The sequence below is a fragment of the Chlamydotis macqueenii genome, chromosome 4 (assembly GCF_036417535.1).
Source record: "Chlamydotis macqueenii isolate bChlMac1 chromosome 4, bChlMac1.mat, whole genome shotgun sequence".
In the NCBI taxonomy this organism is placed as follows: Eukaryota; Metazoa; Chordata; class Aves; order Otidiformes; family Otididae; genus Chlamydotis; species Chlamydotis macqueenii.
The window spans coordinates 25,000,690-25,026,967 of record NC_141559.1 but is presented as its reverse complement, the minus strand read 5'-3'; the positions used below and the strand labels follow the sequence as shown (position 1 = coordinate 25,026,967).

At 46.3% G+C, this 26,278-nt stretch overlaps 1 protein-coding gene across 3 annotated transcripts in view; it reads right to left on the bottom strand.

Annotated features, from left to right (window-relative positions):
* ELOVL6 (ELOVL fatty acid elongase 6) overlaps positions 1-17,694 on the bottom strand; it is an 80,986-nt gene extending 63,292 nt beyond the window's left edge. The window contains exons 1-2 of one of the 3 annotated variants that reach the window (XM_086747520.1): positions 17,452-17,689; positions 4,685-4,754 (exon numbers count right to left, since the gene is read on the bottom strand). In XM_086747520.1, the coding sequence (XP_086603646.1) occupies positions 4,685-4,754; positions 17,452-17,482 (101 nt within the window). In that variant the 5' untranslated portion in view covers positions 17,483-17,689. Of the gene's footprint in view, positions 1-4,684; positions 4,755-17,451 lie in introns of all 3 variants that reach the window. The other 2 variants (XM_086747521.1, XM_086747522.1) reach the window with 2 other exon arrangements.
* Between the last annotated feature and the right edge of the window lie 8,584 nt (positions 17,695-26,278).

Genomic DNA, 26,278 nt, shown 5'->3' with positions numbered 1-26,278 from the left:
TTTGGTTCAAAACATGTTCAGAATCAACGACAAAAATGTAAATCCAAAAGTAAGTAAAGTTGGTCACAAGTTGTCACCACTGCCACTGAAATGCCTGGAGGGCTTTCAGAGCTTGGTTCAAAGAAGTTGACAGTCATTTCCACTATGAAGAAATAGCTAACAGGAGAAAACACCAGAGAAGCTGCATGTTTAATGCCCTCTAGCACTTACAAAAGTCACAATCAAAAATGCCAAGATTTTCAACCCTAGAATTTCTGTTTGCAAATGCTAAATATCACTGATATCATTGAACATGGAATACTGAAACCTGCAATAAGAAATGCCAGAAATACTGTTTAGTCTGAAAAAAAAAAAAAAAAAAAAAAAAAGCAATCATGCCTAAAAAGAACCAAAAAAGGTAGCCCTTTCCAGGTTGAAGTTTCTTAAAGCAAAGCTACCATGCCTGGGCGCTCAGAAGAGTGCCTCTGTTCAGCTGCCACCATGAAGAATCACCACACAGGGGCTGTAGTTTCAACGCAGGGAAGGTTTTGAAGGCACTGTCAATGCTGGATTCTGCTTGGTGACACTGGGAAGTACTGTCTGTCTGCTCTCAGTCCAACACAAAATTGATAAGCAGGAAAAGGGACGGAGGGAAAAAGCACGCTTCATTTGCAGCAATGCTGCTGCAAGGTGATGCTGTGTGATACAATCTCCTGGGAATGAGTATGTAACGCTCTTTGAACCATGAGGGAACAAGTTGCCTGCTAATTAGTTCCATGGTAATTGGCCATGTAATGTGTAATGTCATTCCTTGCATTAGGACTGCTGGGAAAACATTGAACATCATCTGATTAAAAAAAAAAAAAAAAAAAAGAGAGAGAAAAGAGTGTTATGTGACTGCAGCTTAATGAGATGGACTTGAAACTAGCCCTAACCAAGCTGGACAAGAAAAATAAATGGTGACCTGTTCAGAAGAGAATGAGAACACAAGACAGTTGCAACCATGTGGGATACCCACAGACAACATTTGGTAAGTGAAAAAACCTGAAGACATAACGTCCTTACAGCCTATGTCCTTGCATACTAACCTGGATCCTCAAAGATTTTAGGAGAGTCACTTAAGACCCGAATAGCCCTGGTACTTGGGAAGACGGGCAGGAAATGAGCCTTACCTCCAGAAGTTATAGAACACTGTAACCGATTGCCCAGAAAGGTGGTGGAGGCCCCATCCCTGGAAACGTTCAAGGGCAGGCTGGATGAGGCTCTGAGCAACCTGATCTAGTTGGGGATGTCCCTGCCCCTTGCAGGGGGGCTGGACTAGATGACCTTTGAAGGTCCCTTCCAACTCTAACCATTCTAAGTACACGAATATTGCACATCCTGAACAGACAACCTTTGAAGTGGCAAGAGACACGGACACTTAATGGCTCTGGGTGAAAGATGGAAGTGGGAAAGCAAGCAAGGCTGCCAGGCCGCAGGGCCGCTGCAGCTCAGCTAGAGAGGAGAAGACAGATGAAGCCCTTCCAGGAGCACCCTATAGAGTGTCTTCTACTGGTGAAATCACGAGGCTGAATTTAAATCAATTGATCAAAACAGCATTGGGGGCAGGACCTGAAGTCTGAATGCAGGTCGTGGTGTGAAGCCCCAGGCACTGATGCCGGGCTGGCCTTGCCCCGAAAGCAGCACTTCACAGCCTTCCCTCCCACCCTTAGGGGTATTGGGCCCCTATATTTTGTTGTTATTATACACTCACGGGTGAATTATATTAATGTTTGTATCCAAATGTAGATACCTCCCACCATCACAAACACGCGGATTATACAGTGTCTGGGGCACAGCCCTAGTAACAGAGATAAAAATCAACACATCCAGGGAACAAGAAATAAAAAGGCAGTGCAAGAGTGAGTCAGCAAAAGCAAGCAATATGTTAGTCAGGCGAGCATTTCTGAACACACCATGAGGTTATTCACATCGTGGACAAAGTCACATCCTGAGACGCTGGATGACACGTCACCTCGGCGCAAGGGCCCCCTCCCTTTTGCAAGGAGGCCTCTGCATTTTTATACTGTTTTGGGGAATGCTTGACTATAGATTTCTTCAATCGCTCCCCTCTCACCTCTTAAGTGTGGGAAAGGAAAAAATCTGTGCCATGTTTAGACAGACAGAGAGTCTGGAAATCTGGTAGAGTGGGGGAGGCCAGCCGTGCTGCTGTGCTAGGTGTCACAATAAAGGCTGCAGGTTTCCAGCATTAGCCTGGTCACTTTGCAGGCCATGAAATGCTCCACTGAGCCTGTTTAGAAATTAGCCTGTGGTTTGGCTCATCCTCCTGCCAGCTCGCGTTTCTCTGCAAAACAAGTGACTTAGTCCCTCAGCATACCACTGCCATGTGCCCCCACCAGCAGGCAGATCTGCCTCTCTGCAAACTGCCACCGGTCAGCAGGTCCGAACCTCCCCTCTCTCAGGGCACACAAGTCAGAAACAACTACATTTTGTTCCCTGGATGTATCTCCAGAAAGCAGTGAGTGGGGAGAAAAAGCAAGGTACAAGGCCAGGATGTTTTACGAAAGTCACTGGATTTCAAGTGACCAGCAAAATTTTGCAGTTTTTCTGATCTAAATCCTGTTTTTCTGCCACTTTGAAAACGTAGACTTTAATTAACTCATATTCATATATGCTCTGGTGCTCTGAAGAGGACACTCACTTTTGTAAATGATATTGATAAAGCAAGAGCTATTTAATACCTGCTTAACATATATCCATAACCTTCAAAATGTCTCCTATGGGTCAACACATCCTTTCTGTTCTGTAAGGCCTTCTCCAGCACACGGCCACTGCCCCAGAGAATGGCAGAAGGCAGCCTGAGCCCCTGCCCGCATTAAGTGGTTCAAAACTGGAGACAGGTCGTTTTATTCTGGAAGAGGAGCACTTTGACAGGGGGGATTGCACATAAGCCAGTCTCTTTTCAGTTTCATCATCATGCTTTCTAGTGATCCTCCACACACTACCATTTACTCCACAGCCACATCCTGCACTTACATCCTCCTCATTGGCATTCCTGCAGGAAGCGGGATGGCAGCTTATTCCGACTCCAGCAGCACTCATATCTCTCTCTGAATCAAAGCTATGGCTAATGCTAGAGCCACCTCATGTACTCATGCATGCAAATTTACATCCTCTTCCCATTCAAGTCACAGCTATGTCTCCCACAGACTTGGATGAATCCCAGATGCTAATTTGAACAGTGAAGGTCTTTGAAAGTCTGTAGTTCTCTGGACTCACTCTTTGAATGAAGCAGCTTGAGCAGGATAGTCTGGGGACCAGATTGCAGGGCATTATCACAGCAGACTGCAAGATCCAGCTAGAGAAGGATGTTTGTCTAATTCACAATTTGGAGTGTTTATCCCCACTCATACAACTAGAAGGAAACTGCTCAGACTGCATGGGTGCAGCACTCTGGATACACGAGTCACGAGTACCTCAGGATACATGCTCTCATGGGTCCTAAATACCAAAAGACACATCATCTCCACGCCGTGCTGTCTCCAGGACTGCTTTCAGGAAGGCCATACAGGCAGCCTCCAGGCAAAGCAACTGGGGCAGTTTGATGATTTACTACCTTCGTTGGTCCCTTCCACTCCATCGTGGGAGGTCACAGCCCCAGAAGAAGTCATGACAGGCAGCCTTGGCACAGGCAGCTAGTTCACCTAACTGTAGCGGTGGCTGATCTGTGTGGCATGGGGCAAAAGTTCAGCCTTGGAAGCTACTCCAGTGCCAGCAAACCCAAGGCAACCCACCTTGACATCACCCCCTTATGCAACCTGGCTGTCCCTGTTGCCTCACAGGCTGGCTGACCTTCAAGGGGCAGAATTTTATCCAGCAGCCAGGGAGAACACATGATGGTACCAAGTTTATGTCTGATGTGCTTTGGCTTACTGTATGTGCAATGGGAGGCACTTAAAAGTGCTGGGAATCAGTCTTGCTTTCTTTTAATGTCATATAAGACTTGTGAGCTAAGAAGAGAGACCTCAGCTGAAAGTCAGTGGAACTGGTTATTCTGATCTGGCAAGACTTCCAGTTGCAATGGCTTTGGGCAGCTCTCAGAGCAGCCCCAGTAGCTGTGCAGGTCCTCCACTTTCAAGGCATCCCTCCTGTTGTTAGAAATGTTACATTATAGAGCTTTCTGTCACTAAAGCATCTAACTCACCAAGAATGTGACCCTTAGCAAAGGGTAAAAGGATATTAAAATACCATAACTCTTCATGGTAATATAGTGAACACAAGTGTCCCTCTTTCAAGATAGATAGCTATTTTAACAAGGCAAGAGCTACTCGAAATTTCACCGAGTCAAAACTCATTCTTGAAAATGTAAACAAGGCAAATGGCTTAAAGAAGTAGGAAACCAAATTCATGTCCCCTGTAAAGAAATACAACACGATCTAGTTTAATGGAAGGGGGTCTACTCTCTGCCTGCCATAAATACAGATCATAACTAAGATCATCAGGACACAGCCTATGAAGATAAAATGTTGGAACATAATCGTAAAATAAAAGCATAGGCAAGATACTTGTGGTCTGTCAAAAGCCTCCCTTAATTGTATACGCCATTTTAATTGCTGCAATTCAAAACTGCTCACCGTACTCACAAGAGTTCATCGGAATAAACCAAAGGACCACTCTTAGTATCTCACATACTTTGCACGCTTACCCTGAAGCCACTGGCATTTCATTAGGGAAGATGCTCCACGACACCACGACAGCTGAAGTCACGGGGACTGCTAAAACAAAAAGAGCATTTGGAAAGCCTGAGGTCAAAATCTGCATTCCCAGCTTTAACGCAGATATACGATAGATGCTAACAGATCCTTTTTTGTCATCCTAGTCCATTTTTCTTCTCAATCAAGGGCATGCTACTACAGAAAGCACAGGGAGGAGCTCTGCCCATTCACCACACAGTAAAAAGTTGTGATAGTTCTTATAATTACTATTTCTCCCTAATCTCTCGATTGCCTGTATTATCAGCCCGGTGTGTATTTTTTCCTAAACATAGCCACATCTCTTTTCTCTTAATATTTTTTCTAGTATCTTTTCCAATTATTCCATTCACAGTAATGACTATTTCAAAACATGTGAATTGTCATAATTGTTCCACATAGCAGATGCTATGTTACATTTAGCCAATACATTCAAGTTTTGCTTATATTGAAGCCAACAGAAGTTTTGCTTTAGACTTTATTTAGTATTTTTCCAGCTAATGACTAGAAAGTGTCTTTTAAAATAGAGGCCCCTTTTATACTGGGATATGGTGGGGCTGAGGAAAGCTATCAGCAAGCAGTTTTCTTGTTATTGTCCTTTTCCAGAAATCAAGGACCAAGCACCTCCATCAGAAGGTGGCACTGGGACTATCCCAATGTGGTATTTTTTCTGGTCATCTGGAAACAGTTCAGGGCCAGGCCAGTGCTGCCCAGCTCCATCAGCCCAGCACCAAAACACACACCAGCTGTTTCCCACTGAGCAGGCTGTTTTGCACAAGCATACAGGGCTTCCCCAGCCACGCACTCTGTGGGCTTGACTGTTCCTAAATGGGAAAAAGATATACAGAAAATGAAAGGACAGGGGGAAAGGGTAATAAAAAGGAAAAAAACAAATAGATATCTGGAAAAAAAAAAAAAAAAAAAAAAGGAAAAACGCATGCTGCTGGGAGAAGGAAGAAGGATGGTTGGAAATAATTATGGTTCAATTAGCTCCCTGGAGTCTCTCTATATTCAGTGCAGAGAAGGGAGTGGTTTTAGGATGCAACTTATCTCTCTCAGCTCCCTATTTCAGGATGAGATGACTCAGACATCTTACGTAGCAAGCGACTATGTGTGGTCAGACAAATCCCATCACCAGTGCCTGCAGGGTGCTCAAAGACGGAATAAATGAACAGTAATATAAACTGTACACACCAAATACCAGGATACCAGACATGCAGACCTCCCGAGCAGTATCAAAAGACACACGTGGGGGAATCTGGGAAAGGCATGCACTGTAACTACCACCTTTATACAGGGGTACCATTACACAAGGACCACCTCTCACAAACACCTAGGGCCAGGTTTTCAAAATGTTTCTTTCAGTAAAACATTTTCTTTCATTTCCTAACAAGTGTAAGCATCCTGTGTACAACAGCCTTGTGACAGTCTGGCTCCAAGTGTTGCAATAGGAATACTTCGTGTTGATCCTATCTTTCAAACTAAATTTTGAAATTTGTCCATGATGTAAGCACTGAGGTAGGAGGGGAGCCTTTGGAAAACGCTGGAAAGCTTATGGCAAATTGTTAAAAATGAAAAAAAATACATTTGAGATGTGATATTCGAAGTCAGTGAAGAAGGACACATTAACTGCAGATTCCTTTCAGTGCTCTAACATTGTTTTTACCCAGGGTGTTTGGCTGTCTGGAGCCACCCTCCCTCCACTGGGACAGATGCAAAACTCTCCACTGGGTCACAGAGACGGTAGCAATGTGGCTGTACAGATATGCGTCTGTCATAGTCCAAGTGATCCAAATCTTTTCAAAAATAAGAACGAGATTTGTCTGCCTGGGGTACTACTTAGTTTTGGGTATATGACTATAAACTAAACCCACAACCTGTTAGGGGCAATATAGAATTTTTCACAATATCCATGGGCAGCACCTTGCACAGTGGGAATCTCATCTAGCATCAGACCCCCAGTATGTAGGATTGCTGGGCATTTTCAGCATGAATTGCCAGTCCAAGTAAGATTTTAAAATATTGGATTTAACTCCACAATATTTACAGAGTTTTGAAACAACAAATAATGATTTAACAAAATAAACGGATGGTCTGCGTACACAGAGCCACTGCAAGAGAGAATGTCACTCCCAGAAAGTTCTGGTGTGAGTGGTACCAAAAATAGTATTTTCTTTATCAGGCATGTGACCAAAAAAATGACATTTAAGTACACAGGAGTGATCAGGTCAGATCAAAAGTTGAAACAGGTCAATATCTGGTTGCAGACAGCAGCAAACAGCAGTATCTTATCAAAAAATGTAACGGGGCAATACCCTCACAAAATAATGTAAAGACAACATTATGCATCTCAAAATACTTCTACCTGTTAAACAACCTGTTTCATCAGGGGTCTGCAATCAATGCTGTGCACTCTCATTAGCAGTTCCACCTAGCACATCCTCACAGCTTCAGCTTTTACCTAGGACATGCAGCAAAATTACCAGTGCGTTTTGCTGGATTTGGAGCAGAGAGATGCCCCCAAACAAGGGCCAGATTCCCATCCACACCTGGGAGAGGGGATCCAGCAAGCCCCCTAATGATGTCTTGAGGTCTAACACGGGCCAGGGCAGCCATCAGCCCCAGAGCTACTGTGTCAGCAGAGCAAAAGTCTTTGTCAAAGCGAAGGTAGCTAATGAAGACTAGGATCTAGACATCATTGTGGTGTACAAAATAGTTTGGAGTTTTATGCTAGGCTGTCAAGCTGAAGATGAAGAAATAAGAAGTGAGGAATTGAAATGTAAGAATGATACCAATGATAAACCGCCTTGCCTCCAATATTACATTCGTCCACAGAATTCCCTGCTTATAACCATTGCCTCTCGGTTGTGACTTGCAAAGGTATTGGACAGCCAGCCCCTCCAGGGAGAACAAAAAGAAAGTAAACCCAGGACTTTCAGCTGCTTGGAAATCTCCTATGCTGGAAACCACAAAATCCTCATTAATGTTTACGGAGGACCTGCATTCAGTAGATGCACAACAGGAAACCTAGAGGGAAAATTCCCAATGAAAGCTAAAAGGAAAAAATCACATAAGGAAAAAGCCAGACTTTGTAAAAATTTGTTAATAAACCCACTATCTGAACGGTACAGAACAATAACTTTGCCATCCTGCTTTTGCCTGTACTTAGGGGATTTTACTGTCATCTCAAGTACCTCTTAATGGTTGTAAATAAAAAAAAATAAAAGAAGGGAAAAAAAAGAAAAAGTAAATCAGACGATTTTATTACCCAGAAGATCAGACTCCTCAATAATAACATTCTGGTATTTTTACTGAGATGAACTTGGCCCATTGTTTCTTCCCCTTGAAACATTAATTGGCACTCCCTGGGATTGCTCTTTCCAGGTGTATTTATACTACTGATGGCTCAAGACATACAGGGCAGATATTTGTCCTTAATAATGCTCTTGACCGACCTTAAGTTTCATGTCCAGGGGTATCTGATGCCATCAGATGTCAAAACCAATGCATTCTATCTGAGGAGCTCATAATCATGAATGATGTCCAATTCATTTTTCACTCAGATTGCAGGCTTCATATGCTGAAACTAATTACCAACAAATTTTTAAAATTTAATTTTAAAGTTATCATCAGAAGATGTTGAATAGTCTGAAGGTTTATTGGACTATTTGAAGGACAGTTCCTTCCTTAAATTTGCAATTAAGAATGGTCTGGACTTTTCTGGTTTAATCTTATGATACCAACAATAAACTGCCTTGCCTCTGATATTACAGCAGCTCTTCTTACTCCTCGTTCCCACAATCAAGGAGACAAACTTTGCCCCACATCCTTGTCAAGAATGAAGTATTCTTCGGTGCTAGTACAAGTGTGAAGCTGCATAGTATTACTGCAAGACCATTGTGTTTTCTGTACTGTTTTAATGTAATTACTCATATGGGTCTTACCACCTCAGAATCACCTTTGTGACATGGTTAAAAAAACAACTTTGAATACCCCTAGAAAGGAATTGCTCCCCATTTTACAACTGAAGCACAAAGAGCAATTTTCAGAGACGACACAGGTCTCTAATTTCCACTGAAATCATGGAAAGTGTCCCTGCCCAGGGCAGGGGGGTCGGAACTAGATGACTTTGAAGGTCCCTTCTAACCAAAACCATTCTACGATTCTATAACTGACTTGTACAAGATGGCTATGGCTGCACTCAGTTTGAAGTCAGGCTCCCTACATCCCCAGAGATTTACTGATCATCATTCCCCTGCATGCCATGTAGTGCATAAACCACGTGTACTCTGCAAAGCCCCAGGTCCCCTGGCATGAAGTAAAACGTTTACTTGCATCATCCCCTCTTCTTCCCCACTCCAAACACCAGCTCTTCCCACAGGAGGTCAAGGACTGCTAAGCAGATGCAAGTTCTGCCCATCATTTCACCATTTCAGGGCATGTCTACTTTGCAGGATCTGGGTCCCTTCTCTAGCCAAACCGAGGTCATGTTGGCTTTGGAGTCCTTCCACCTTGTTGCTAGTCTGTAAGACTCATGGCAATCAAAGGGTAAGATGTCCTCACAAAAGTCAACAAGACTTGCACCCAAGGTTTGCAATAGAGCACATAGTGCAAGGCAGTATCATCTACTGTTGCTACTTTGTATCTGAAAGCAATAATGACCACACTGGCAAACCCTGCACGTGAAATGATACACTTTTCTCCTTGGATTAGCTTGGGTGCAATCATAGCCCCATGGTTTCCCACGCTGCTACTGGCCTGCATAAGGCTAACGCGGATGTCCCTGCAGAGCACCTCACCGGGCTGCACGGGCCACCCTCAGCAAACCCAGCCCCAGGGAACGGGACGCTGTGACACGAACAGAAACAGCATGGCTTGTCATAGCAGCAGTTTGGGGATGCTTTGGTCAGGGACTGGGCACCGCTGTGCTAGGCCCTGTGTAGACACAGAGTAAATGCAAAACCCTTCTACTTCAACCCACGACAAGGCTCAAGTGGGCTGACAAAACAGTTTGCAAGAAAAAAAAAAAAAAAGTATTGGGTAGCAGTACGCAGATAATGTAGTTACACAAATAGCTCGTGTTGCTATAGTCTGAGTCAGTGAAAAGTTTATTTTACATTTTAGTTGATGCTAATTTATATTTAATAATAATAATATGCTTTAACCTCTGCCCATTTCCATTAAAAGACAAGGCATCTAAACTCTCTCTGATTAATCTTTCCAAAAAGTGTTTTACGACATCTTGCCTCATGCAGTCCCAGTGGACCCTGTACTACAAAATCATTCTCAAAGCGGTGGAAAGCTCCATAAACACTAGTAAAAGTTTACCCTCGAAGCAAAAAAAGAAACCTCAGCTCTGTACCCTCCAACATCCTCAGCTCTGTACTGACAACACCTTTGCAGAGAAGGGTCTCTACATTCCCCATTAGTCTGTCCCCCTCCCTGGGGCCCCAATGCCCCAGGGGTATCAGCCTGCCAATGCTAACACACTCATGAAAACAGAAACACTACAGCCTTTCCCTTATAAATTTTCCCCCTTTTTATCTCTATATTTATTGTTAAGAGTCAGCAGATCAAAGTCAGACCCTTGAGCAACGTGCAGAGATTGCGCAATGACAAAATGGAATTAAAAATAGTACAAAACATCCTTTTATTCCCAGTACCACTATAGGTGGCTGTGGAAAAAGAGATCAACGGCAAACGCAGCACATAAATTTGAGAGTTAAGTACTCTGCCAGACCTTTCTCTGCTGAGACCAATGGGAATGTGACCACATTTGACTTTTTAAGGAGCAGTAGATGTACTGGACATGAATGCTCACTGCGTTTTCAACAGGGGGGTCAGGCAAAAGGCCAGTTATGTTAGGCGTTGCCGAAAATGGAGTAATCAAGACCCCTAATCATGCAGTGAGTTATACACAGCGATCTCCTGCTTACCCTGAGCCCCATTAAAGGGCAACATCTACCAGCATGGAGTCCATTAAAAGACCAGGATCTAACAAATTATTGTAGCCTATCTACAGTACTTCTCTCACCAGATTATGGACAACCAGACTCCGCATATTTGAGGGAGGAGGAGAAAATGGAAGCTGGCCTCACATAAATTTTATTCACTGCTTTTAAAGAACACATTTTCACAGATTTCTAGGTTGCAAGGGACACGCACATGTAGTGTCCACCTCAGAAAAACTAACAGGAGGAAAAAACACACAAACCTCAACAACAGTGGCTCGTCATCAAGGAATGATTAAAAACTGGCAATTGGGAAACAAATGCTGCTGCAGTGTGTAGGAAGAGCTGAGAAACATGTGCAACCTGACAGCAAAACAGCCAACAGCAACTCAGGTGCCAACGCACAAACTGCTGTCTTCTCAACATGGAGCAATGACCTTGGCCAAAGATACGCTTTGCACTCAGGCTGCCTTTGCCCAGGGTGCAGAAGAGCCCACAGAAGTTGACTTCAGTTTGCACTCACTTTCACCAGGACTGATCAAGTAGAGATGCTACCATGTAACAGAAAGGATATCCGCCTCCTGCTGCCCCAACAGCCCTATCATCACATCTTTGAGAAGCTGAGACTTGGCAGACTGGAAAGCTGCACCAGCATGCAGGGTGCCTCCTCCCACTGATGCCACGTGGATTTAACCAGCGAAGGACAAAGGTCTCTGTCTGTCTCTGCATCGGTGCTTGTATCCACAAGCTAGCAGAAAGAGCCACAGAGGTGGCTCCCTCTTTCCAGGGGAAAAATTCCCTGCGATACAATGGGGCCAGGGAGATTAGAGGAGGAAGGAGATAGCTGGGCACTCTGCACCACCCTAGTCCCAGGGGAAATCAGCTTCTTCCCATCGCTCCAGTGCCCACCCACAAAAAGCATCCACAAAGGCACTTTTTCAAAAGTGCCAAAATAATTCAGCATCCTACATTTCATCCCAAACCAAAATGCTCCTGAATGTCCATATTCATTTTTTAAAATGATGGCAAGCTCCTAAATTACTTCTTGCTCTATTCTTACAAGTTTATTATTCCCACAAGCACACGGTGTTTCACAAAGCAGAAGAGATGCCTTCACTCCCAGAGGCTTAAAAATTAATGAAGCAACATGATGAGAGATATGTTCGTACTCCAGGGACAGGGTGAGCAAAAGGCCAATGCCTAGGTTTCAATGTTGGCTGAATCCAGAAGACACCACTGTATCTACCTTCAGGATGACATCTTTGTGCCACCACCTTTCTCTCTCCTTTTTTTTTTTTCCTCCAAGCACACACAGACAGAAAATACTTGAACTCTGAAAGGACATGTACTGTTAGTCCCCATAGCCTCCATCCTTCTGTTTTCAAGGAGCCAAAGCTCTGGGATACCCCAATACATCGGCCTTTTGCTCTGAAAGGCCTGCGGGATGCAGGAAAGGCAAAGAAGTAGGTATCCCCTAATCTCTGCAGCACCAAAGCTACTGTGCACCAGCGGCCCCATCAGCTTTACGGCCAGTTTGGACAAGAGAGCAGTGAAAAGGCATACTCAGGGGTTAAACATGAAGGTATGCTAAATTCTTGGACTGACTGAATTTTGCTCAAGTAAAACACTGTCTCTGTGGTAAAAAGCAACTCATACATCTTCCCTTTGAGTCCTTGCCACAGCACATAGAGAAGGACAGGGTTACTGCAGCATCCCCTCGACATCCTTCACTGGCATTTAGCAAGAGCTCGGGGGAAGGGGGGGGGAGATGTAATTTACATCAGATTTTGGCTGCCACACACATATGCCTGGAGAGGTAAGTACACAGCCTCTGACTTCTGATTTCTGCACGAGGTAAGAATAGCTTAAGTGGATGAGGGAAGCTTGTTCTGCATTTAAGAAACAAACCTGTCTAGGATGATTGTGCTTGTGTGAATTATTAAAAGTCAAGCGCATTTTCAAATCCAAATTAGCTGACCTTTTGCTCTTCCACATCTATCTCCAGTGTTGACTGGAAAGAGAATCACACCAAAGGATACATTTCTCTCAGCACTGGCTGTACTTTCTGCCTCTTGCCACAGAAAAGTTTTGGGTAAGAAAAGGTTAAAAATAACTTCCTGCACCAGGATGTTTCTTTTTTCAAATACACAAACATTTATACTCATCTAAGGTTCACAAAGTTAATTGTGGAGCCGAGTTTGCGCCCTTTAAAACCAAATTAAGCCCAGGGGCCCTTACATGGCCTTTCGCTCCTTACTGAAAGCTCACTGACAGAGCCCCGAAGATGCTGCGGGGCTCTGCCGCAGGAACAAGCCGCTCCGCTTTCACCCTGCTAGTCCCCCTCCGCTCCAGGTCGGCTCCCGCTGTCGCCTGCGAGCCCGCTCTGCCAAGGGTTAAACCTGGGCCAAACGGGAGGGGAAAAAGCCAGGAGAGACAAGAGAGAGGGGCCGGAGGGCAGGAGGGTGGCGGTGCCCCGGGCTCTGCAGCAGCCGCCGGAGCGGCAGAGGAAAAAGTTTCTGTGATTTTTAGGCAAGCCCTCGCGTGACGTCACCACGCCCAGATAATCTCGGCGCAGTCAGCACAGGCCTCCTGCCTCCCCATTGGCGAGCCCTTCGTCAGCAGACATCTGAAGATAATTATTATTGGCCAGACAATTATAACAGGAACAGGGCTGGCGCTCGGTGCCGGTGCCCGGACCCGGCGCTCTGCAACAGGATGGAGAGGGACACCGGCGGTCCCGCTCCCCGCTCGGCCCCCCCCTCCCCCCCAACCTCCCCCGCACTCCTGTCACTTTCGCTTTCCCAAGCACCGGGTTTTTCCTACCTCACCGGCTGCAGCCGGGAATCGGCATCTCGGGGCTGCAACCCCTTTTTGCTGCATGTCTGACTGAATCGCGAGTTTTCTGCAAAAATAGCACTGTTTATTCGCAAGAAATAAAGGAAATTAAGGAAAAAAAAAATCCCCCGCAGATTATTTACTTCATCTCTCTTTGAAGAAGTTTGTGAGGAGGCGCTGGAAGAGTTTGGTTTCAGAAATCATTTTAAGCAATTATTTTAATAAACATTTGACTTAATCTCAGTTTTACTGAAATCGAACCTCCCATGGTCCGAGCACAATAAGATCACAGTGACATGGTATCATATGTCAAAAGCTACCTACCTGAGGGCACTATACATAAATGTACATTAAGAAAAGATTTCCTGCAACATAAAACATAAGGAGTTTCATGGAAGTAAATGGACCCGTTAGTTCTTTACCCTCCTCAAAACCCATCGTTGCTTTTTTAGAGAAGACAACTAATTGGCAGCCCTCACCCTCAGAGAGCAGCAGGCTGCACACATGCCTTTGCAGCCTGCAACCTCGCTCTGCCACTCCTGCCTCCCTGCAGGAGAACGAGGCAGTCTGGGGGCTGAACCATAAGGGCAGGCACGAAACTCATCAGCTTATAAGTATCAGGGAACAGACTATTCTTTTTCCCTCGGTGTCAAACCAGTAGCCTCTTTACAGCACTGCTAATCTAGGCCCAGGCTCTAAAGAGGTCCCAGGACAATGCACATGGCAGGATGGAGGCCCCCCTAAAGCAAAGCAGGAACATCAGGAACGAAGCAAGGAGGACCTCGTTCACTGTTGTTAGACCTCTTCATCGTCAGACAGGCTCCATTCACACCAAACTCAGATGAAAGATTTCCAGGGGTAGATGGGACTGAGGAAACAAACCCTAGGATGGAGATGTGGTGAAGAAAAGCCTGGGTGCCGGCAATCGGTGAGCGCAGGAGACATGCACTTGCCCTAGGGAGCAATGGAGCTTGGAGCAGGCTCAGAGGAAAGAGGCAATGGAGGGATGAGCCCTGGCTGAACAGAACCAGCCACTTTAATTCCTCACACCATGAGCCATCCAGACCAACCATACTGGTACCAAGGGGTATGGCACTACCCCTAGGCTTTGCGTTCAAGCTTTTCCAGCTTTAGGCTTATGCAGTTATAATTAAAAGGGCTTGTCAGGGCTCAGAACCCAGAAGGTATGTAAAGGGATGCATGTCCTGCCTCAAACTGGTCTACGTCTTCATATGCGACCTAGTCAGACTCCAAAGACACTTCTCAAAATCTAAAAGACAAGGTCAACTTAGAGCCACTTCATCTCCCCTAAACCCTAAAGCACCACAGTCTTTTTTTTTTTTTTTTTTTTTTCGGCCTTATAAAGTATCAAGAAGTACTTCTGAGACAGAAGTAAAATAACAACTGCCACACCTATAGAATTTGTTTACCTCCATGTTATGCATAGTAATAGTACTGCATCCTAATTTAAATGGCGATTACAGTATAAAATCCTGCCACAGGCTCTCCTGAAGCAAGTCCACTTAGTCCATCTTTCTACCCAAAGAACGAACAACTGTGTTTATCCCTACAAACTACTACTTAACAACCTTGTTCTAGGATGCTCTTCCATTAATGATGTGTATATACGTTAAGGCTATGCCTACAAAGTCAAGAAGCCATGTACTACCATTGATGTCTGCATAAGCAAACCTATCGCATCATCCTGAGATGAAGTAGAAAAGCATTCTTTTACAGCCCTTAGCTGCTGTATTTTACCAGCTAAGCTCCCCCGCAAAAATCAAGTGCTGGAACAGGACTTGTTTCATTAAGCGAGTGAATTTCCTGAAAATAAAAAACCCACACATTTTAGCCTGAAACTCAGAATAGTCTTCACCGGCATTCCAAGGAAAAGCCTGCCATGACAGACACCTCAGCACGCACAGCTCCGTGCCGTTTTCAGAAACGTTCCCAGGCCACAAGCAGATTGCTCTCCTCCTTTAATTTCATGTGAATCAAACATATTAATTCATCAGTTCCCTTAGAGAAGGTGAAACTAGATCAAAAAGCACGTGCACATGGATCATCATGTCTCTTTAGCTGTACAGCAGCAGTGTAAAACTGATGGTCTCCTCCTTTGAACCTGGAAAGTGGGAGCCTGGCGTTCCGGGAGTCCCAGCCAGCAAACTCTGCAGTACATGAGACTGCCAGGGAGATTTTAATAATGCCGCTTAGCATTTACACAGTACCTGACATCTTTGAGACACTCGGCAAACATTACCCAAGTCATCAAAGCACCTCATGAGGCCATTTCAGCATTGTCACCCCCCACTCTCTCCCTGCTGGGGAAACTGAGGCCAGGGAGAGGTTATATAATGTTCCCAAGGTCATGTTATGAAGTGCAGGAAAGCCAAGAAGAAGACACAGGAGTCCCGGTTCCTAGTCATGTTCCTTAATCTAAACTGCATCTCTCTTGGGCTATTTGGCTCTTACACACTCAGGTATCACCCCTCGATCCTCTTGTACCAGTTTGTCCTGTTCTGATGCCAGTTTTCCTGTGGAACACAGACAAAACAGGAAGCATTCAACACTCCTAGCCCAAGAATATCTATGTGGTCCCCTTTCTCCTGAAACATGAGTGACAATAGGCACCCTTCAAGAGCTAATGAGCTCACCTCCAGGAGAACACAGGGAGACGTACACACACTCAAGTGGTAATTTTAATTCTACCGCCCTTAAAAGTCCCCAAATGAGTCACTGGAGGATTCTAGCAAGTACCTAGCCAAGATCCACCTACTATCTAGGACCATTCTGCCTTGCAAATGTAGGCACCAAAGCCTGGACCCAGAGACAGTCCTATCCTGCCATCATCACACAAGGGTGGCATGGGGAAGGTCCTCACTCAGAAGATCTGGGGATGAGGGAGCCTGAGAGGGCAGGCAGTATCACTGTGGGAGGGCACACGGGCAATGGGAAAGTCGGGGGCAAGCTGGGGAGAAAGATCACGGGAGCTGCAGAAAGGGCAAGACTGGGCACTGGGCAAGGGTGCTCAGGGACGGTGCAGCACAGAGGCACAGGGGAACGCGGGCAAGGTGCAAACACAAGGCCCAGGCAGGTGGATGAAGCCAGTGCGAGGACCTGAAGAAAGGTGTGGGTGGGCGTGATGGAGAGGGGGATCCCGGCCACGAGGGCAGCCCGGGATACCCCGCGAGAGGGGGCAGGGGCAGCTGGGGCGCTCCCTCCGCCCCTGCCTCCACGCTGCCGGCCGAGGCCCGGGGAGTGGCGTGGACCGCGCCCGGGACCAGGGATGCGCCTGGAGCTGTGCGAGGCAGCCGGCACAGCGCTCCCCTTCGGCGCGCAGGGCCGTGTCCCTGTGCGTGTGTCCGTACCCCTGTGCGTGTCCGCGTCCGTCAAGCTCCGTCTCGCCGCCGCCTGGAAAGCCTCGCCGGGTCTCTGCACAGCCCCCCCCCCCCACCATCCCGGCACGGCGGGTCCCGCCGCGGCTCGGCTCGCCCCAGTGGGAAAGTTAATAGCCGCATGGCTGCAAATGAAGTTTTATTAGGAGCCAGGGGAGGGGAGGGGGCAGGAAGAGGGGCTCCGCGGGGAGCGCGGGCACACACGCAACTTGTTTTGCAGGGCGGGCAGCGGGAGGGCCGGGCGGGGACGGAGGCAGGGGAGGCAGAGGGCAGAGCCGGGGCACGTGTGCGGCTCTGCGCCACCGGGCCAGCCGGAGGGGGCGGCGGCGGGGCTCGGGGCCCGCACCGCACCGCAGGCGGGATGCCCCGGCTTTGCGTAGCCCGGGCGCGCAGGTAGTGCTGGCGGCAGCGCCCGTGTGACCGCGCAGGGCGGCGCAGAGCCGCGCCGCACCGCACCCGCGCCGCACCGCGCGCACCCGGATGGGCTCAGCGCCTCCCCGCCGAGCCGGGCGGGCGGCGGGGCCCGTGGACGCCACTCACCAGTTCTCCTGCATCCACTGGATGGCCGCATGCTCGTTGAACTGCTTCTCGAATTCGTATTCCTGCAAAGTCAACACTGACATGTTCATTGGCCCGGTGGCTGCGGGGCCGCTCCCCGCGCCGAAATGCTGCCTGCCGCCGCCGCCTGGGGAGCCGGGGCCCTGCGCGCCCGCCGCCGGAGAGCCCCCGCCTCTGGCCTGGCCCGCCCCGCCTCAGCGGTACCCCGGGCTGAGCATAGCTCCGCTCCGCGCCTCTCCTCCCGGGCCCGCCGGTCTCCTCCTCTTCTGCAGCCGCCGCGCAGCGCCCGGGGGCGGCGCGGTCTTAGTGCCCGCCCGCCCGCCACCGCCACCGCCGCCGCCGGGGACACCCGCCCCCAGCCGCCGCCGCCCCTCGCCACAGCCCCTCGCCGCACCCCGGCGGGCGAAGGCGAGCCGAACCGTACTGGCGCGGAGGAAACCCTCCCCGGGTAGTCAAAATACAACTGCAAAAATCGGAAGCCCCCACCCCTGTGCTGAAGTGTTGAATTGCTACCGCAGCGCCCTGTGCACCCCTCCCGGGAAACAGAGGCTTAGCCAGAAAAGCAAATGCATACACACCCTCCACCCCCCCCCCCCCAAAAAAAAACCCTTACACCACCCTCCCTTTTACATTTACATTCAATATGCACCTGCTGTGACTGCAGACCCCCACCTCGCGCGTGGATCCTTGTATCCCCACTGCCTGGCCAGGCCCCGGGAGCTGCAGCTGGGCATACCCACGCGGGGGGCACTGTACCTGCAAACAGGCAGCCTCCCCCCGACCCCTCCAGGCTCCCCGCTGTGCGCAGACCCACTTTTGGATGTGGACGGGGCTGGTGGAGCATGGGGCAGGAACCCCGAGTGGAACTATCATTTCCTCAGCTCCTCTCGCAGCTGGGGCACACGGTGTTCACATATCCTTAATTTTGCCTTCCCGTCTCACCTGCCACATGCTGATGTCTCCAGCTGAGTTCCCCCAACTCCGGCAGACCCTGGACATGCTTTACAGTACGAGCTGGGCTAAAATAGCGGTCCCAGCCCCCACTGAGCTTGCAGTCTGAAGGCAGGAGGAGAACAGCTTCCACAGCAGGAAAGGCAGCCATAAATGAGCAGATCCAGCACAGGTCAGCATGCTTTTGAGTCTCGTGGACTTCAATTCTCATTGACATGGAAGTTTTTAATGTCATTGAACATACACACTGAGGAGGAAAAAAAAATAAAAGAGAAAGCCCTCAAGTTGTGGGACATCAACAGCTAACTGGTCTGATGTTCCTGCTTGCACTTTGACTATCATTCTCTTCCGAGTCACGTTTTTCAGCTTTTCTCTTCTTTTTTCCTGACAACTTTTCTTTTTTTTCCTAATGAGGGCTGAGTTTCTCACACTGTCAGCTGACTGGGCGTTTTAAGCAAAACACCAAATGTCACGCTGCTCACACTGGAACTGCAAGACAGTGCTAAATTACTATTTATTACTATTGTAGCCGGAGGCCCTCAACAGATCAAGGTCCCATAGTCCTTTTCTCAAAGAGATTACTGTCTGTGTAGACAAGATGAAGGGGAAGAGAAACGGTCCCAGCCTTGCTTTCCACTTCAGAGAGCTGCAGGGGTTTTCAAAACTGCTTCACATCAGCGTTCCACGACCACTGAACTGGCCAGTGAAGTGGTGTTTCAGCAAAGCTGACTTCATCTGTGCTCCTTCTTCAAAAGATTCTCCCCGAAAGACGCAGGTCTTCCAAATCTCCACCGGCAGGCAGTTTCAGTGGATGAGGACCCAAAGGCAGATGGGGGTGGAGAAATCACAGATGACACAGATGACATTGTGTGGCTGGATGAAGCACCAGGTGAAGGGCTCCTTGCAGCTGCAACTCTTGGGCTCTGAGCCATGGGACTGTTCCTTGCCATCATGCCAGCATATAACAGGAACTGGTTGCCCAGAGAGGTAGTAGATGCGCCATCCCTGGAAACATTCAAGGCCAGGTTGGACGAGGCTCTGAGCAACCCTGCTCCTTGCAGGGGGGGTTGGACTAGATGACCTTTAAAGGTCCCTTCCAAGCCAAACTGTTCTATGATTCTATAAATGTCGCCCCATGGCAAATATTGGCCTGCATCCCCTGCTCCTCTGCCAGACGCTTCCTGTAGGATTATACACAGATGTGCCACCTTCAGCTGAAATATCTCCTGGTGGTGCCCTGACCGCAGCATGCGTCCACACTTGCTCCAGTAAAGGCTTCAGGTGATATTGCTCATCCATCTGAAAAATATCTTTAATACAGAGATGCGGAAAAATTAATGTGTGATACAACAAATGCTGGTGTATGTCAACGTTGTTTGGTAAAAAAATGACTGGGAAATAAACAAGGAAATCTGGACCTCAATTTTGAGAAAATATTTGTGTGTCTGGTACATTTACTGCCATGAGTGGGAAAACATTTTTTTCTGTCTTAAAAGTGGAGCTATTACAGAGAGACAGTTACCAGAAATTTTAATTTTTGGGAAAAATATATCAATATCCTTTTTTCTGCAACTCCAATGTATTTTGGATTAGAAACTTGGGTGGCTTAATGGCTTATCCCATCCGATTAAGTCATGAGTATCTGATGGGTTGAAGTTTATGGTCTGAGAGTTTCTTTCCCTCAGAAAACCGTTGTTCAGAACAGAATTGCCCCAAATGCAAAGCTTCCAGAATGCATGGATGGACTTTAGAAAGCCTGAAGTGACAGATTAGCCAGGTCTGAGACCTGCTCCCTTACACTGGGGGCTTCCTAAGGTTGGTGCCAGAGCCGGCAATGTGCACAGGATGAAGCTGAAGATTATAAAATGCTATGGCAAGGGCTTCTCCAGGGTTAGGATGGCCACGGGGCTTCAGATTACATTGACTGTTGCCTCCAGGGTTTCTGTCCCAAAACATCTACCCCGGGGAGCTTGGCTGCCGTTCAGACTCGCACAGCATCCGTGCGGTGTTCAGCATTCATTCAGGAGTGCTGATCGTGCAAGGCATCAATCACACGGAAGTTAAATCCCAGCAATACTTGAAAATCAGCTGTAACAGTTTCAGGAAGTACAGTAACAGCCTCAAACCGCTAAATCCTATGGGGATTCATATGAGTCTCAAAAGTTCACCAGGGACTTCTTCAGGTTTTCTGTAGCTCGCAGGTCTTCTACATAGGTTAAAAAATCTGCAATGAATCCTTCTTCCCTTCCTGTTCCAGTCTCATGGGGGCTACCTGAAAATTCTCCCTAGCACGTGACTATCTGCAGGCTAATACCAAATCTCAAGGCTCACTTACAAAATCTGCATGGACAATGGAAGAACATATAAAATTTTCTTGTCCTGGAGGAGTTGTAAGTAAGCCCTGCTTCTACTTGCTTATATCAATTGCAGTCAAGAACAGTAAACAAAAAATATATAGTCTATTTTAAGGGGAAATAACTTTTATATAACTCTTTTTGAAGTAATGTAATTAATATTCACATAAAAGCAGGAACTTGAAACGAAAGTTGTAAATACCTTTCAGGAGACAGGATGTGGGGAGAATGATACAGTTTCAAGAAACAGGGACTACAACCTTAGTCCCTCTGCGCATACCTTTATATTTTTTTTCTATGGGGTGCCCATCTCATTCAGTAAGTGGATAGTTATTAAGCATTACTTTTTATTCCCCTTATTTAGCATGTCTCCTAAAGCTGTATAGAAGACATAGCAGCTAAATGCTGCATTTGATACCAGATAGCTGTTAATGCTGTTTTGGTTTTACTCAAGACCCTTTAGTTGAATAATGCAAGGCGGTTCATTTAGGATTTACATAGAACTGTTTAATCAGGTTGAGCACCTTACCATTATCATTCCTGTTACTAAGCAAATACTTTTTCCTCCCTGTCACAGTGTTAATTTATTGCAAAACCCATTAGGCTTCTATTGCTGTAAAGAGTGATTTTGAATAGTTTGTCGTACTGATGTATAGCTAAGTCTCAACGAAACTCTAGGCAGCTGCTGGGAAATTAGATGCTATATTGCTGACAAGTCAACATAAGGTGTAGTAAGTGGCAATGAGAGTTGACATTGTGATTTAAACATAACATCAATTACTAAAGCAAACAAAAACAAGACTTGTGTGCTTCAAAGTATCAATTAATGCATTAAAGGATTTAATCTCTCTCTCTGTGATTTTGCCATACTTGAAAGCAAAGCGACATACAAATAATGGAAGCCATGGAATACTGGGTTCTCCTATATGCCTCGTAATCTAGAAATTAGGTTGTGCCCTTGGATAACATACTGGGAGTTAGGATCGAAAATCCCTAGGACAACTAGCCAGTCCTGACTGGTCCTAACAAAAAGAAAGGTTTCAGCAAGTGCCAGGGAATAAACAAAAAATAGCCAAGGGATGTTCCTGGGCAGCCCAAGCCTACTTGGCAAGTCAGGCCTGCAAATCGGGTTAGTCTGTACCGCTGCATTACGCCTGTACACCACAGGCAGCTGGGAAGCTGCTTGGATGGATGCCGTGATAAGCCTAAGCAAACCCTATGAACAAATTGTTGTACTTGGGAAGTGTCAGCTCATAATAAATCAATACCAAGCATTAATCAGAACTAAAATGTTATAAAGGAATCTAAAGCAGAATTATTGTGTCATCTTTGAGGTCTATAACCCAGGTCTATAAAATAACCCTATAAAATTCCCAATGGAACTCCGTTCCATCGTTCTACAGTCTCCAGTGACTTCAGCTTGATCACGCACTTAAAAATCACCCGTCTGCTCTGAAAGCACCTGGATCTAAGCTCTTCTGCAATATTTTGAATGCAGCTCATGTCAGTTACAGCAGAAACAATGATGGGCAGGAGCATGCTGCAGAGTGCACCGCAGGGGCCAGGCAGCAGCTCCAGGGTGCAGCCCTTGTGCGTAGCTCGGATGGAAATCTGCCCCTCCTCACTGTTGGCCCTATCACTTAGATTGCCTCGATAAAAGCTCACTGTGGTCGTAAGAGGGGTAATTATAACTTTATCTTCACATGGTTCACCTCCTCAGCCCTTCTCACTATTTTCTTCATAGCCATGAGAAGCAGAAGCATTTTTCAATTCGTGCTGATGTTCTAGGCCATGGTTTGTGGCAAGAAGTGGAAAATCTCTATGGTTTCAAAGCACATTAAGTCTTGTGCATAAAATGCAATCCAACAGCAAGACCTCCCTCATTATAGCCATTTCCATATAAATCAGAATTTGCATTTCCCATCTTTGCATACACTAGTAGCAGTTCTAAGCATATCCCAGATGGTATTCATTCATAGGCAAAAGACACGAGTTTTTTTCTACATTATCTGCCAGTACATCTACAGACCTGTGGAGTGCTTCATCCTGACAAGTCAGGCAGAGCACGACACCGACAGCATACTTCCTTCTCTACAAGCTTGGGTGGGACAAAATTAGCAAATCAGAAAATAAATCAGCTTTCATTGCAGAGAGGTCAACAAAAATAATCTGGTTTTTAAGGGAAGGAGACAAGATGGAGAAGCGAAAGGCAAAAAGTTCAAACATGGGCACGTCAGTTTGGAGCTGGATTCCTACCCTGAACAACCTAAATTTGCATGCTGAGGTCATGCTAAAAGTCTACGGTAGAGATTGGAATAGGGACCAATTTTTATGGTCTTTAATGTCAACCTGTGTATTTGCTTGACATTCCTGCATATTACTTTTTAATTGAATTAGTTTAAAAATTGAAAAGGTGGTTGTGCAATCACATGCACAAGACTAATTTAATTTTACATTACAGTACAAAAGAGCCACAGAAGCAGAAAGCACTGCTTCAAGTGATTAGTGCTGTTACTATGGGTGGGTATGTGTATATTTTGGGTGAGGAGTGGAGAGATGGAAAGATAACACAAGTGTGTGTACTTCAACCTTAACTTTCCGTACTTTTTTATACTTTGAATTTCTTGAAAGCCTGTTTCTGCATTTCAGATCTTGGAAAGCAAGCAAAAAGCTGACAAGCACTTCAATGAAGTGACCGCAGAGCAAAACACTGAGCACACTGAAAATCTTGTGGTTGGATTTTTCTCTTAATGGTTTCACCCTCTGGCATGGAGCTTGCCTACCAACTGCGGTTAGGAAAGTGTCATCAAGCAGGCCTGGACTCTTCACCTGCTTCTGCTCTGCACAGGTTTAGCTGCTTCCAGAGCCAGCACAACTGATATTGTTATCTCTCCTGAACAAATCAGTTCACTCCCTTCCTTAAAAAAAACTCATAATGCAACAGTGATATTGCCAAATGGCTTATAAGCTCTGTCCCAGCTGCCACAGCTTGTAGTACATACGGATCGTGATTTTGCTACAGGGTGTTGTGCTGTATCTTACAGTGGCCCTGGAAAGTCCTGCTGACCTTAAGGTCCCAGCAGGGACAAGATGGGGTGTCTCACTTGCTTTCTGAGGCAATGGAGTCAGCAATGGGATTTGAAAATAGCGCTCGGCCCGCTCGCTGCCTATTCAAAGATGAAAGCCATCACTTGGGCTCCTTCAGCATGAAGGCAATAACAGGATTAATTCCTGTTTATTATTGCTTAACTATTTTGGTTAAGATTATTATTACTTACCACTGTTATTAAATGAAATATGAGTGTGCTACACAAATCCCATGCAGAGATTATTAACATGAAGGACAGGACTCAGTCATCAGTTATGCTGCATAATCTCCCGGGTGCTGACAAGATCATAGAGGCATGCACAAAGGCTGACTGATTAGAAAGGGGAAAAAGAAGGTCTTGCTCTTCCATGTAACAATGTGACATTTAACCGTACAAATATTGATTGTATTCTATTTTAGGTATTTACCAAAAAAAAAAAACCAACCCAAAATGATGCCTGGGCTGATTCTTCAAAACAGAAAATGGGAAATGATTGCTGAGCTCTTTTCTTTCTTTCACTTCGTCAGTTGGACTAATCCTGCAGTCAGTGGTGAAGGGGGTACAAAAGCTGAGTAAATCTTTATAGTCACCTCTAAAATCTTTAGCTTTACATAGCAAAGTCACTTGCTCTGTGCCATCTGGAATCTGCAAAAATAGTCTGTAAAAGAACTTTACTTTGCAATTTGGAGTTGCATGCACTTTAGAGTGCAAGAAAGAAAAGCCATACAGAAAAGTGGTTGCACAGAGAATCTGTTTTTTAAAGGGCTGCCTTTAATTTTTAAACAGATCTGTGAACATCTTCTGGATTGCACAGGTATTTTTTTGGCCTCAGAAGTCCTTTTTTTTGGCATCAAAAATGCTCTATGTTGGCATTAGATTGAATACACAAACAGATAAGAACAAATTAAGACTATAACAAAACTGCCAGGGTTTTTGTAGGAAGTCAGTAGAGTCAAGGGTAAGCTTTTGTATCCAGCTGTACGTGCGATCCCCTGTTACTATTTCAGAGGTGTGGGGAAGTCTGTGGATGGGCTCTGCCACTGCTACTCAAGCCCAGGAGTACCCCATCTCCCAGGCAATTTTATCAGTGCAGTGGGAGCTATGTTGTGTCATTGCTGAGGACTCCAACATTAGTCACTTCAGTCTCAACTCATGTTCAGAGAGACTGGTACTGCCGTTTGAAATATCCTCCAGTGTTCTTCCTGGCCTCCAGTAGCTGTTCTTCTAATTCCCAAGTCCTATCTGCCAGCCCCAGGGATGTGCTGGATACCCTAGCCCACCTACCTGTGGAAGCAGACACCTGCAGTTGGGTACAGCCCGGGTGCCACAAGGTGTTTGCGTTCCAACAGAGGAGCCACAGGAATGACTCTTCTGGAGGCTGCCAGTCATTTGGAGAATGAATGCTGTTTAGGGAGTGTTCCAAAATAACAGGTCATCCTGCTCTCTGCGCTCCAACCGATTGCCACACTTGCAGGCAGAGACTGCCTGGGTGGAAGGGCTGAGCCAACCTGGTTGCCACAGAAGGTGAGTTTCTGCTCCCTGCTTTCCTGTTGGTCATGCACTACCCCTGCTCCCCCATGCCTGGCACTCCCCTGACCCCTCCATCAGCTGATTCAGCTCACTACAGAGGGTGGGTAAGACACCTAAAAAAAAAAAAAAAAGAAAGTAAATAGTTTGTGTAGTTAAATACATTGGCTTCCTGAAGGGTCAGGTCTGGCTCATGGAGGGGATGAGTAGCATGGCTGGCGGTGGAGCTGGAGTTGGGATGCCCCTTTGCACTCTCTCTCAAAGGGGCCAAGCGGATGGCAGTGGCCAACTTTTGCAACAGTGCGCTTGGCCCAGGGGCTGTGGGATGGGCAGGAGAAGAAAGATCACCTGCTAAGTATAGCAAGGGTGCTAAAATGTGAAGTGGTAATTCTCTTCGGGTTTCCTACATTCCTGACCAGACAGGTTGTTTCTCATTTTCAGCTATCTGCTTGTTTTTATCTTGTTTTTATGTTCAGTGGTCATCTATCTACCAATCTTGAAGTTGGGAAATGCATATTGCTAGAGCCAGGTGTTGTCCAAGGATAAGGCTGCAGCAGTGCAAGCTCACAGCAGAAGCAACTTCTCACTAATAGGAGCAGAGTGCTTGGAACAGATTGGCCCTAGGCCAGCTATTCTGACCAGAAAGAGGCAAGTTCAGGTTTACTCGGTTTGGTTGACTTGTGCTCGATGTGGGAGAGGCCTCCGTTTGAAGTGATCCCAGAGGTTTCCAAGTTCTGGTACTAGGGGTTAAGCCATAAGTTGTCACATGGACATAAGGTAGGATGTTAATGTATCTGTTTAAGTATTTTTGAATATGGAAAAAAAAGGGTGATAAAATTGAGAATGATGATTTTTTTTTTAGCATTTTTAAAGATGCAGATATTGGGA